The following is a 14,193-nucleotide window of genomic DNA, read 5'->3' as shown; positions in this document are numbered from 1 at the left end:
GACTGTTCTGTGTGACCGATAGAACACTGCAGAAGTGACAGGATTCATCATAAAAGGTGTTGCAGCACCTGCACTGGTCTGTTGGATTTCTAGCTCTTGGGGAAGCAAATCACCGTGGTGCAGGAACACTAAAGCAGCTCACTAGAAAGACCCACTTAGTGAGGTCAAAGGAAGCACCAGCTTGTCAGCCAGGTAAGTGAGCCACTGTGGGGACAGAGTCCCAGAGAGCAATTTCCAGGTTCTCAGCCTCACGTGGAAAGGTGCTGGCTCGGGTAGTAGATGGCCATCAGCTGTGATTGGTTGGCCATCAGCTGTAACCAGTTAGCCAATTAGTCACTGATATAACTGCCGTGACTGGGCTAGTTGGTTGGTTGGCAGGCAGAAAAGTGGACGGTGGATTGCGGATCGTGTGGATCCTACTTCGTGTGTCTTGCCCTGCCGCCAGTGAGATTGGGGTGTAGAAGGGCCCCTTTTTAGGGTACTGGCGGATGTCTGCTCCCTGTGTCTCCAACCCAACCACCAGCAAGAATATAGTGGTATGACTCCCCAATTTATGGCTCCGTGGGTGTTCCTTTTTGGCCTCACCGTATCCTGCGTTCTTGTGCGGGGAGCAGGACCAGAGACCCCGCATGACACCCCGCGCGACAGCCACCCAGGAAGCAGATGATCCACCACCAGTCAAGCTTACAGAGGACCACAGCCCCTTCCTGCAACTTCATGGGAGACCCTGAACCAGAACTTAGCTCCCAAATTCCTGACCCACAGAAATTGTGAGACATAGTCAATTATTGCCGTTTTAAGAGTTTTGGAGTGATTTGTTGGTAGCAATAGATTGCTAACAAACATCCAAATTTCTTTATAGGAAAAAAGTTATTTCTGACCGCATATTAAATTTTTATTTTGCTTACATACAAACATATTGTCGTGCAGGGTGTCATGCAGGATCTCTGCTCCCACTCCCTGCACAAGAACACAGGTGTCGTGCGGGACCGCCTGTGGGGTCTCTACTCCTGCTCCCCATATAAGAACGCAGGATGTGGCTAGGCCCAAAAGGAACACCCACAGAGCCATAGGTAGGGAAGTCATATCACTGTGGTCTCACTAGAGGCTGAGTTCACACGACGTGCGACCTGCTGTCCGCTTTTCTGCCAACCGACGACTCTCCTCCACTCTGCTCTTCTGCTCTGTAGCTGCAGCAGTTATATTAGTGGCCAATGGCTCGATGGTTACAGCTGACGGCCATCTACCACCCGAGCCAGCACCCCTCCATATGAGGCCGAGAGCCTGGAAACTGCTCTCTGGGGATCTGTTCCCACACATATAGTATAAACGCCTCAGGTTTATAGCTTTTATACAACTGTTAAACCAAAATAGATGTAAAATTAAATATAGTGCAGACAATATTACAAAACAATCCAATAAGAAGTCATTTTAATAGAGGGCTGTTTTGCTGAAATTAAATTGCCACTGAGTCTGTAGCACTAACCATGCCTGATTCGTCTCCTTTCCGACTGTTCAGTTACTTGAACAGATTATCTTATTTTCCTTAAGTCTGTTTTAAGTGGATTTTCTGTGGCTTTCACCAAGACTATTGTGACAATTTGTGAAACTTAAAACAAAAAACTGTAAGTAGGCACCCATGGTCATCCTTTCCTGAGGATCTGGCCTCTTCACCTCACCCCCGTCTCCACGAGGGCCCTTCGTGCGTTTGGCCCCCAGGCCAGGAGAGGCCGCAGCTGCATGCACCTGGATACCACTCGCGTGGAAGGTGAGCACGGAGACCTCATCCAGCCAGGAGTTCACGGCTCTCGGGATACACGTGCTGCAGGAGGCGCGCAAACACCGGCTCCATTCCGTACTCTGCAGCGCCAGCGTGAACCCGGGCACGTGGACCTCTGCCCACAGCTCGGTCCCCTCCCTGGGTGCGGTAACTCCTCCGGAGTTCCTGAACACAGAGACGGGCAGGGCCGCTACCCGTTACACCAAGACTAACACTAGATGGTTCACTGCTGGGACCCGCATCAGGCTGCCTCGCCCGCCCTGCGGGCCGAGGACACAACAGGATCCCGCCTCGCACAGAAGGCAGCATTTCTGTGTGATTGAAAACAGGAGTCACTCGTAGTTCCTTAGACTGACATCAGCCGGGCTAAGAACCCGCGGCTGCCGCCCTCTCCGAGCACCAGGTTTGCCCGCATTCCCTCCCCTCTGCCGTAGGGGGTGTAGAAGGCTTTAAGAAGGGATGCGCATGCTCCGTGTGGGGCATCGCGCTTCGCCTTCGCGCCCGCCGAGGGACGTAAGCAAGTGCCTGGGATTCTGGGAAATGTAGTTTACGAGCCTTGGAGTCACTTGTGCACCCCTGTCTGGGCCCGAAGCGGGACTTCAGCTCCCAGCTGGCTGGCGGGAGCGGGAGGGGATGCGGAGGAAGGGGAGGGGCGAGTGAGAGAAAAGGAGGGCGGGGCTGAGGGAAGGCCGGGCAGAGGGGCGGGGCTCCGGCCGCCTAGCCGCCGCCGCCCGCGGTCTGAGGAGTCTGAGGACCCGGAGGTGCGGGGCCGGGAGCCACGAGGAGCCTGGACGGCAGCGGGTGCACGCAGAGTGGTCCCGAGAGTGTCGGCCGCCGCTCGTCGGCCGCCCCACTTGCAGACCCCCTCCCCTCCGCCGGGACGCGGGAGAGCCCGGCGCGCGGCGGGGGCGCGAGGTGGGGCCGGCGGGGGCGGCCAATGCGAAACTGGCTGGTGCTGCTGTGCCCGTGCGTGCTCGGGGCCGCGCTGCACCTCTGGTTGCGGCTGCGCTCCCCGCCACCCGCGCGCGCCTCCGCCTCCGGCCCCGCAGGTGAGCTCCGGCCGGACACGGCTGGCCGCGGGGGCGGGAGTCCGGGGCACGGGCCACACACGGTGTCGCCGGGCCACACAGATGGCCCTTTTCATCCGCGAGCGTTAGAGTCGGGCAAACTTGAAGGCGCTCTCTGTGCGCCTCCCAGGGCCGCTCACCTCCCCGCTTCCTTTGTGGCCCCAGCGGGTGCCGGCAACCGCGGGTCCTTCGGTGGCCCCCGGGCGGGGTCGGCGGGGCCCGCTGGGGGCAGAGCCTCGCGTGTCCTTCAGCCGCCAGCGGCTCGGGCCACCGGGTCGCTTTCTTCCTCTCAACTTGTTGGTCTCATTCGGTCAGGACTCTTAGTGCCGTGGATCATGTCTTTGCATGTGTTACAAGGTGGCTGGGCTTTGCTTTTAAGGAATAATTTTGTTTCAAGAATATACTGTTTCGTATTCTTTGAAAACTCTGCGATGTAAGTCGGTTACACAAATGTAGACACGAAATAGAGCCCAGCGACGCGTGGAGTTGCACCTGTGAATTTGGCTTGTGAAGCATTAATGAAGTAACAGGAAAAGACAACTTCTCGACGGTCGTATCCGTTTGCTCTAAAACATTCTCTCATGGGAATGAAATCTTTTTCACTTCACAGCCCAGTTGAACGCTTTGCCCATAGTAGGTGCCCAGTGGATTTTTTTTGTGTTGTTACCGGGTTCCACCGCCCTGAGCACTACTTAAGGTTTCCCTATTTTTGTCTCCTTTTTAAAGGGCTTGCCCTAGGACATATAAAGAAACCAAAAAGGCTCCTTTGAAGATGAAGTAATCCTCCCTTTTTTTTTTTTAACTACGTGGGGATTTTTTTTTTCTTTTCACTTCTCCCCCAAACAGCTGTTATCCAAAAGTTTTTAAAATTAGAATTGAATATTTGCAATTCTGAGATGGGTCTGTGCCTTAACTTATAAGTAGAACGTATAGAAACTAATTCGGCAATCCTCAAAGCAGTCTCGTTGTTATTGGGGTTCTTCTGGTAACTATCTCTTAACATCTTTTTTTGTTAGACAAGCCACAAGCTCTTTGAAAAGGCTATTTGTGTCACTTGAACAGAATTAAAATACTCTTTAAATGATTTAATGAAAGTACAGTGTTACAGGGCTTTTAACCTATTAACAGGTTAGGATTTTTGTTTTTTTAGTATTTTGTGAACTGATCTGAGGAAAGACTGCCATGTAGGTAAAACGCTTTGTAACATTTGCTGGGTTTGTATTTCATAGGTTTCTTTTTCTTTCCTTTCTTTTTTTTGTGTGTGCGTGTTTTTTGTGTGTGTGTTTTTCCGTGTGATGCGTGAGCTCTACTGGAATTTACTTGCAGGGTGTCCTTGGAGTACGTATGACCTTAACAGTCTTTGGGTTCTATAAACAATCAAAAACCCTGTCTTCAAGTGTAAAACTTAGTGAGCCTGCTGATAATTTCTCAGTTTGAGAGATAAGTTTGTCCCATTCCGTTAGTGTTTGGATGATGCCCTCACCTGCCATCCACTTAGACCAGGCAGATGACGGGAAACGAGATAGGCCCAAAAAAGGGATGTGGCTACAGGGTAGCGATCAGTACTAGTATATAAATTAACTGGATATTGTGCACCTGGTTAGGTAACAAATTAGAGTATTTTAATCAAGTACATGAAACCTGACAGGGTCCTAACTTTCCTTTCTTACTTTCAAAACTAAAAACAATGGTAGCATTTTGATTGCTAAAATTTCCCGCCATTCCCATCCCCATCGTGTTGTCACCATGTTTAAAATAAAACATTTGGGCATTTTACCCTCATATCATTATACCGTAAGCCTAAAGTGAGAGAAAATACAGGATTTTGATAAGTGTTCTGTAAGATTTGTTTTTGTTCTCTCTTCTCTCCTGCCTCTTTGTGTCCAGTCTCATTAAGTCACTGCAGTATTTTTTGAAAGGGACATTTACCTTCCCTGAATATTAAAAAAAGGCCCTCTGACTTGCAGTTGATTCAGCAGATATTTGAGAGCCTGCTGTGCCTGCCCAGCTGTAGATGTGGAATTCCAGCAGGATCAGGATAAAGTCCCTGCCTTCATGCCGTTTACAATTTAGAAGGGAAGACAAAACATAGGAAGTAATTATTGAATAGCCTAGGGGGAAGTGAGAAGTCTGGCGACAAAAATAAAGTGGTGTCAGAGGGCAGAGAATGATGTGCTGCTGTTTTAAATACAGAGGTCAGGGCAGGCCTCTGAAGAGGTGACAGTTGAGCGAGGACCTGGATGAAGTGAGTCACTTGGTACATTTCTAAGGCACTGGCTCATTTTAAACAGCTGAAGCGCAGGGAGAGCAACTGGTGAAGCGGGAGCAGGTCTCGTGGAAGCCAGCACGTTTAGGGGTGACGAGGAAGATGGAGGCAGAGACAGCCGTTGGACTGGAGATGACCATGTGGGGTCATGCCTGAGCAGGAATCTTTTAAGTTAATTTAGAAATGATGTGCTAAAGGAAGGCTTCTCTTTCTGGAATGTCGGAAATGAGCATATCCGGCAAATGCCTTGATGCTGGGTGTTGTGCTGGTCCCTGCTCTCAAGGTCTAATTGAAACAGACACAGGGCAAGTAGAGGCAAAAGACGGAGCTTGCTTTGAAATTTTGCCTGGGGCTGTTTCATCCAAAATTATCCCTAGATGCTGATCTCGTCTGTGCTTGTTCCCATGTTTATAAAATGATGACCTCATAGGGTTTTTGTGAAGGTGCAGCTGATAAAACACCCAGAACAGTACCTGATTCACAGTGAACACTCCATGAATCTTAGGGAGGATGGTAGTGGAGTGCTTAGTGGCTGGTGTCTGTGCTAGGGAGGTGTCTGAAATTGCAAGAGCTTGCTGGGCTGTGGGTGATGATGGTTCTTATCAGGAGATCTGTGATGAACTGAATGACTTCCTCATTTTCAAGATTTCTGTCTATTTTGATGTCATCTGAGAACATGCATATACAAGTGACAATTCTGGTCTGATTTTTAAGACTCCTTGGGCTTATTTTGAACAATCAGTTTTGAAGTCAGTCTCCCTCTTCTTCAATAAACTTTTGGACGTCCCCTGTCCGTGCAGAACCTAGCAGGTTGCCAGACTCTCAGGATATATTACATATTAAACAAGAGAAATGGCCGATGTCATCAGGGAGCTCTTGTGGGGTTTTAATTATTCTTGACACTGAATGTTTGTTTATTGCTGTATGTATCTGCCAGCTACAACAATGAACATAAGAGGTGCTCAGTAATTTGAAGAAATGAATCAAGAGAATAAAACTGGCAAAGTGTGAATGAATTTGTCACTTATAGATCGTGTTTTCCACGATGACCTTATGATTTAATTTTTTGTCTTATGAAAGTAAAACACATTCTTTGTAGAAAATTTTGAAATTATTTTTTAAAAAGGAAAAATGATCTGTACTGGACAGTTTTGAATGTACATACATGTAATATATGTTCGGGGGGAATTAGTATATCTTAAAATTTTTATTGAAGTATAATATACATTCAGAAAAATACATGTAAATAAATATGCAGCTTGATATGTTTTCACACACTGAATACACCCAACTAATCACCCCAATTAAAAACAGGAACACTGCCCACACCCCAGCAGCTCCCTTCATGCTCCTTCTGTCACTTCTGAGAGTGGTGCCACTGTCCTCATCGTTAATGGCAGATTTGCTTGTTTTTGCACTTTATGTGAATAGAACCATGCAGTATGTACGTTGTTCTTATAGCCTGCTTGTCTTACTGAATATGGTAGAACAGTATTTTTTTTTAATTAAATTTATTGGGGTGACAATTATTAGTAAAATTACATAGATTTCAGGTGTACAATTCTGTATTACATCATCTATAAATCCCATTGTGTGTTCACCACCCAGAGTCAGCTCTCCTTCCATCACCATATATTTGATCCCCCTTACCTTCATCTCCCACCCCCCACCCCCCAAGAACAATATTTAATGATAGGTTTACAACATAATTTTAATGACTGCATAGTAGTCTAGCATATATTAATAGATACACCAACCATAGTCTATTTAATCCATTATTTGTGCATCTATGTATTTTGCAGGTTTTCTCTACTAATAAGTGACACTATGATGAATAGACATCTTTTAGTGCATCACTGATTATTTCTTTAGAATAAGTTCGTATACATAGAATTGCTGGACAAAACTTACACGGTTCCGAGTTACTTGATGTGCATTGGGAAAGTGTCCCGCAGAAGACTCTACCAAATTATATTTCTACCAGCAGTAGAGGAGAGTAGCCATTTCCTTGAAATAACTATCAATATTTCCTTGAAATACTAGTCATTTGGGTATTGTCACTTAAGATATTTGTCAGTTTGAATGTACAATAAAACTGTATCTCAATTGCTCTGATTCAAACTCGATTCCTAGGAAATTGAGCTTTTTCATAGGTTTGTAGGCTGTTTGCATTTCTTCTGTGAATTATCATTGTCTTGTCACATATTTACTTCTTAGTGTTTCTTTTCCTGTTTTGGGGACACCAGCATCAAACTCGGTATCCCATTGTTGCAACATGTAGCAGAGGGTGAGGAAAGTGGAGAGCCAAACGCTAGGAAGGGGGGGTAGGAACTTAGAGGTTGTTACACAGGCATTTATTGAGCATCCACTGTGGGTTTCATACTGGGTAACACAGTACTCATGGGTCTGCCGGGCTGCTTTACATTGATGGTATGTGGTAGAACAACCTACTTTGTAAAATTGGGGTATAATTTACAGTTTCCAGTGTGCAGCATAATGATTGGATATATGTACATATTGCAGCATGACCATGATATGTATAGTTAACATCCATCACCACACAGTTACACATTATTGTCTTTCTCTTTTTGATTTATTTCACTTTGCATATTGCCTTCAAGGTCCAACCTCGTTGCAACTAGCAAAATTTCCTTCTGTTTTATGACTGAATAATTTTCCATTATGTATATATAACAAATTTTCTTTATCCATTCATCCACTGATGGACAGAATATATTTCCATGTCTTGGCTATTATAAAGCTGCAAGGAACATGTGATAGGAACTTTAAATATCTACTCTCAGCAACTTTCAAATTCACAATACAGTATCATTAACTGTAGTTAGCTTTCTGTAAAGTACATCCCCATGACTTACTTATTTTATAACTGGAAATTTGTACCTTTGGACTACCTTCTCTCACTTTGCCCAGCCCACCCCCTGCCTCTGGCAACCACCAATATTATCTGTATCTATGGGTTCAGTGTTTTGGTTTGGTTTGTTTATTTTAGATTCTACATGTGATTGAGATTATATGTTAGTTGTCTTTCTCTTTTTGATTTATTTCACTTAGCATAATGCCTTCAAGATCCAACCTTGTTGCAAATAGCAAAATTTCCATCTGTTTTATGACTGAATAATTTTCCATTATGTGTATATAACAAATTTTCTTTATCCATTCATCCACTGGTGGATAGAATATATTTCTGTGTCTTGGCTATTATAAAGCTGCAAGGAACATGGGGGTGCGTATATCTTTTCAAATTAGCGTTTTCGTTTCCTTCAAATAAATACCCTGAAGTAAAAATTGCTGGATCCTATGGTATTGCTATTTTTAAGTTTTTGAGGAACCTCCATACTGGTTTCCATAGTGGCTGCGCCATTTTACATTCCCACCAACAGTGCACGATGGTTCCCTTTTCTCCACATCCTCGCCAACATTTGTTATTTCTTGTCTTTTTAATACTAGCCATTCTAACTGGTGTGAGGTGACATCTCATTGTGGTTTTGACTTGCCTTTCCCTGATGATGAGTGATGTTGAGCATCTTTTCATGTACCTGTTGGCCATCTGTATGTCCTCTTGGGAAAATGTCTATTCAGATCCTCTGGCCATTTTTCAGTAGGATTGTTTGGGTTTTTTGCCATTGAGTTGTATTTTGGATTTATGTATTTTGGATATTAATCCCTTATCAGACACATGATTTGCAGATATTTTCTCCCACTCAATATGTTGCCTTTTCATTTGGTTAATGGTTTCCTTTGCTGTGCAGAAGCCTTTTATTTTGATATAGTCCCACTTGTTTATTTTTGCTTTTGTTGCCTGTGTTTGATGTGAAATCCAAAAAATTATCAGCAAGACTAATGTCAAGGCTTAGCGCCTGTGTTTTCTTCTAGGAGTCTTATGGTTTTAGGTCTTTCAAATATTTAATTTTGAGTTGATTCTTGTATATGGTGTCAGGTAGTGTTCCATTTTCATTCTTTTGCATGTAGGTGTCCAGTTTTCCCAGCACCATTTATTGAAGAGACCGTTCTTTCTCTGTTGTATATTCTTGGTTCCTTTGTCATAAATTAATTGGCTATGTGTGGGTTTATTCCTCAACTTTATTCTGTTCCATTGATCTATCTGTTTTTATGCCAATACCATACAGTTTTGATTACGATAACTTTGTAGTATATTTTGAAATCAGGAAGTGTGATCCCTCCAACTAAGTTCTTCCTTCTCAGGATGGCTTTGGCTACTTGGGTCTTTTGTGGTCCATACAAATTTTAGGATTGTTGGTTGTATTTCTGTGGAAAATGCCATTAGAATTTTGATAGAAATGGCATTGAGTCTATAGATCACTTTGGATAACATGGGCATTTTAACAATATTAATTCTTGCAACCCATGAACACAGAATATCTTTCCAGTTATTTGTGTCTTCAGTTTATTCAATGTCTTATAGTTTTCAGTGTGCGCGTCTTTCACTTCCTTGGTTAAATTTATTTCTAGGTATTTTATTCTTTTTGATACATTTGTAAATAGGATTCTTTTCTTAATTTCTTTTTTGATTATTTGTTATTATTGCATGTATACGGCTGAACCTGATTATTTTGTCAGTATACAAGAATGATTTTGTATCCTGCAATTTTACTAAATTTGTTTATTAATTCTAATAGTTTTTTGGTTGAGTCTTTAGAAACCTATTTTTCAGTATATCTGGAAGTAGAAAGTTCTCTAAAAGTCCAAAACCTGCCATGTATGACTTCTCCTCTGTGAGGAAAAGAGAAATGAATATAAAGTAAAGCAGTTCAACAGAAGCAGTTTAGACATGGATTAGAAACAGGGAAGATTGGCAGTGGCAGAGAGTGGAATAAGATCCAAAAGTAGTGTACAGTCATAATCCATGAGACTTTCTTGTGCCATGTGGTTATCTTCGTGTCTGTTTACTTTCAGAAAACTCTTGTTTGATATGGGGTGATACGGGAAGTCATGGAGAAACAACTGGGACACCCTGGTAATGGTCCAGGTGGAAGAGAAAAGTCTGAACTGAAGCAGCGGCTAAAATTAATGACGAGAAAGGGATAGATCTGAGAAATTTTTTAATAGAGGTTTTTGTCATCAAGAAAAGGTTATGTTTCATGTAATCCATTTCTAAAAGATTTATTTTGATTATCCATAAAAAATAAGGTAATGATGTTTGGCATCGAAAGGGATGTTTCAGTTATTTTGAAATTTCACTTGTGTGCAGCAACCTGGTTTTCTGATGTCAAATAAATGAGGCATTTGGGTTAAATGGGATATTTGCTCTTCTACAGCATTTAACCCTTTGAGAAGACATTTTGAAACATGAAATACAATATCTAAAGACTTTTTTTTTGGTATCTGTTTTCTCTGATTAAGAAACTGAAGGCACAAGGGGATTTAAGTATAATAACTTCTTACTGATACTATGCAGCGTCAAATATGGTGACTATGAAATAAGTGTCAGATATGTCTGGTTACTCCATTTGCCTCGTTACTAAAATGTGCTTACTGTTAGTATTTCTGTGTAAAAGTAGGGGTCAGGGGAATGGGCTATCATTACGAATTTTACATAAATGTTTAACTTATTCTACAAATTCAGACTCATTTAGAGTTAGTTCCATCGGTAGCCACAACTTTCATTGTATTGTTAAATATTTAGATGGATGGGAGGGGGGGAGATCTGAGAAAAAAATGTTCCTGGGCCATTTTTTAAAAATCAAAAGTGCTAACTAGCATTTTCAGTTGATTCACCACTTGAATTGGTGTTGTGGATAAAAGATCAGAATTTAGACTCAGATGAGCTACATTAGGCTTTACAGCTTAGTGGAATGGAATAGTGATGAAGAATAGAGTTAGATTGCCTGGGATCAAATCTTAGCCTCGCCATTTGCTAGCTGTTTGACTAAGGGGAAGTTACTGAATTCTGTGTCTCCTCATTTGTTTAATAAGGAGCCTAACTCTACCTACTTCTTAGGGTTGTGAGCATTAAATGATACTCGATACATAGTATATAGTAGGTGTTTAATAAATATGGCCTGTTAAACTTAATCCATGAAAATTTGGATTAACAATTAAAGATAAATTGTCCTTTATAGAAGAATTCGTTTTAGTACAAGATTTATGGTAGGGTGAGATAACAAGTATCTCTGTACCATTTTAGAATTGAAGTACCTTTTTAGAATCGTATCTGTTGTGGAAAAAAAGATCCATACGGAAATTCCTATATTCCTATAATTATCCAATTAGAAGAATCTGTCCCCAGATTTTCTTTTTATTAATTGGTCTTTTGAAAAAAATGTCAACATGTTTTTGTTGTCTTTTGACTGAATACCTAGATCCTATGGCATATAAAAACATTGCATTTAATGTAGTAAATCCCTGGCCTTCAATCATTTATTTTTGGAAACATTTTGGATCAGTTTCCATCATTGGAGAAAGATGAAATGGATCCCTCATCAGAGCTATTTATAAGCTTGTAGCTCTCAAGCTTTGAAACTGGTGACAAACACAGGGACAAAGTATCTTTCCCTTCTATCTTCTTTCTAAGGACAAATTTTTAAAATGTAATCCTATCCATTAAACCTTGTGACAGTAAAAAATGAGCCATTCATATGACTTGTCACTTGATTTTATTTTTTTCTTACTAGAAATGTTGCTTCCCCTCATTCTTTAGAATATTTAGTAAGTGATAAAAGGTTTGCTGGCTGTAGAATTTATTGGCATTAATAAGGGTTCTGGTGCTTTTCCAGATGGGAGTCTTTCCGCTTCACCTCCCAAACCTAATAACTAATATCAATGCGAGACTTCACCTTTTGAAAGCACATTTCTTTGTCGTCATTGTCGTCATCGTTAGTTGCCATCTACTTGCCTGGTACCAAACTAGGACCTTTGTACACATTATCTTATTTAATTTTTATGACAACTCTACTGGTCCGAGCAGTATTATACCTACTTGTAGTTAAGGAAACTGAGATTCAACAAGTTAAATAACTTTTATATGTAATATGATTCTGGCTATGGCCTAGTTGACTCTGCCTGCCCACTATTCTGTGGTTTGTGCCACATCGCCTTACAAAACTGATTCTTTCCATAAACATCTTGTTTGTTTTGAAGACTTTACATGCTTATGTGAGCATGAATACATATATGTGTGTGGAAGACAAAAAGACTACACCAAAACGTTAGTAGTAGTTATCCCTGGATGGTGGGTTTATGGGTGCTTGAAAAAATTTTTTTCTTTGCATTTGTTTTTTCTGTACATGAACATATATATTTATATTTCATAATAAACATGTTTGTGTTAAACATTGAACTTAGTAATTGACATTTCCAATTTATTGTTGCTTATTTCTAGATCAGTTGACCTCATTTCCTCGGTGGGAATCTAGTCACTATGATGTGGTAGTTGGTGTGTTGTCGGCCCGCAATCACCATGAACTTCGAAACGTGATAAGAGGCACCTGGCTGAAGCACCTAACACAACACCCAGTGCTAAGTCAACGGTAGGTTTTCTGAGTTGCCACCTTGCCTGATTCACTGAAGAACACTTCTGAAAACCCTCTTCTTGGATAGTCAGAGATGTCATTCAGACAGGTGGCCTCTTTCTGGGGAGAAGTGGCTATTTCATTTTGCTTTTCCTCCATATGGTTGAGTCTCAAGAGTAAGTTTAACCAAAATTTTAAGCCTAAAGATAGTTGGGGGAGAGTATTGTCATTGGTTAACATACCTAGTATTTATACATCCCTAGTATTTATTGCGTTATTTATTTATGTATTTTTTTGCCTTGGATTTGGAATGGCAATTCTTAAAAGGCTCTATTCCAGAATAGTTCTCTGCTTAGAAACATTGTGTCGAAATACGCTTTTCACTAACTTCACAGAGATACACTTAATGTTTTCACTTCTGTGGTGTTTTTCAGTTGTGGGATCTGCAGTGTGTATAATACGCCACACTTCTCCCTGACTGCCCTTCCAGGGCTGAGCTTTGCTAGCACAGCTCGTGTTGACATTAGATGGCTTGGTTACTGGTTAGGAGCCTAAGGCCTTAGTCTTCTCAGCGAGACCGGCCTCTGAGGATTGTGTACTGAAGCGTTCGTGGGAGAGAAGCATGGAAGCTTGGACTTCAGTTATGTGAAGACACTCGGGTGATAAGCAGAGAAGGCCCTGAGGATTGCATTAAACTGTCACATTTGTGACTGAGTAGCTGTAAAAGCGAATTGCAGTTGTGAATTTTCTTGTCACCAGCAATGAACATTTATAGATTTCCTATCTTATTCATAGCAGCTTTCATTCCTTTTCAAGACAGGTTTCTTTAGTTCATGATCGCAATGATAATAGAACCTATTACCCGGCAACTGAAAGGCCTCAGAATCGTCTCTACCATCAGAACCACCTCCAAAACCTGCTCTTCCTATATAGTCTTTCCCAGCTCAGAAATAATGATCCCCCTGCCAGGTGCTCAGACCAAAACCCGTGGTGTTTGTATTGTAAATGGGGGGGCAAGTCCCCCTCGTGGGGCCTTTGCAGATCAATCTGCCACGTCCACAGAAATTGCACCGGGAGGCATATGGAATTAATTAAAGGATTTATCACACTCACAGATCCTAGAGAGGGAGGCACAGCACGCCACACGGGGCCATACAGGAGGGGGCCCGCCCCAGCAGGTGGGGAGCCAAGAGAATGAGGACCCATGGACAAGCACCTTTATTGGGGGTCATGGTGGAGAATACAGTTGACCCTTGAACAACATGCGTTTGAACTGCGTGGGTCCATTCATGTGGATTTTTTCAATAAATACTATAATGTGTTTTATTTTCTTAATATTTTCTTTAGTGACCTTTATTGTAAGAATACAACATATAATACGTATAACTCATAAAATATGTGTTAATCAAATGTTTATGTTATCAGTAAGGCTTCCAGTCAATATTAGGCTATTAGTGGTTAAATTTGGGGGGAGTCAAAGTTATATGCGGGTGTTCGACTGTGCCGTGCTCAGTCCCCCAGCCCCTGCATTGTTCAAGGGTCAGCTGTACAAGCAGAAGGCAAGAGGGGATCTCATTGGTTCATTTGAAT

The 14,193-nt window shown here is 42.2% G+C and overlaps 1 protein-coding gene across 2 annotated transcripts in view; it reads left to right on the top strand.

Annotated features, from left to right (window-relative positions):
- Positions 1 to 2,475: 2,475 nt before the first annotated feature.
- Positions 2,476 to 14,193, top strand: part of B3GALNT2 (beta-1,3-N-acetylgalactosaminyltransferase 2) — a 50,934-nt gene continuing 39,216 nt past the window's right edge. Inside the window, exons 1-2 of one of the 2 annotated variants that reach the window (XM_019746980.3) lie at positions 2,476 to 2,829; positions 12,474 to 12,621. In XM_019746980.3, the coding sequence (XP_019602539.3) occupies positions 2,718 to 2,829; positions 12,474 to 12,621 (260 nt within the window). In that variant the 5' untranslated portion in view covers positions 2,476 to 2,717. The remainder of the gene's footprint in view (positions 2,830 to 12,473; positions 12,622 to 14,193) is intronic. The other variant, XM_088799087.1, reaches the window with a different exon arrangement.

Source organism: Rhinolophus sinicus, chromosome 6, assembly GCF_057876585.1.
Source record: "Rhinolophus sinicus isolate RSI-liver-muscle chromosome 6, RSI-T2T, whole genome shotgun sequence".
In the NCBI taxonomy this organism is placed as follows: domain Eukaryota; kingdom Metazoa; phylum Chordata; class Mammalia; order Chiroptera; family Rhinolophidae; genus Rhinolophus; species Rhinolophus sinicus.
This window is presented reverse-complemented; position numbering and strand designations above follow the sequence as displayed.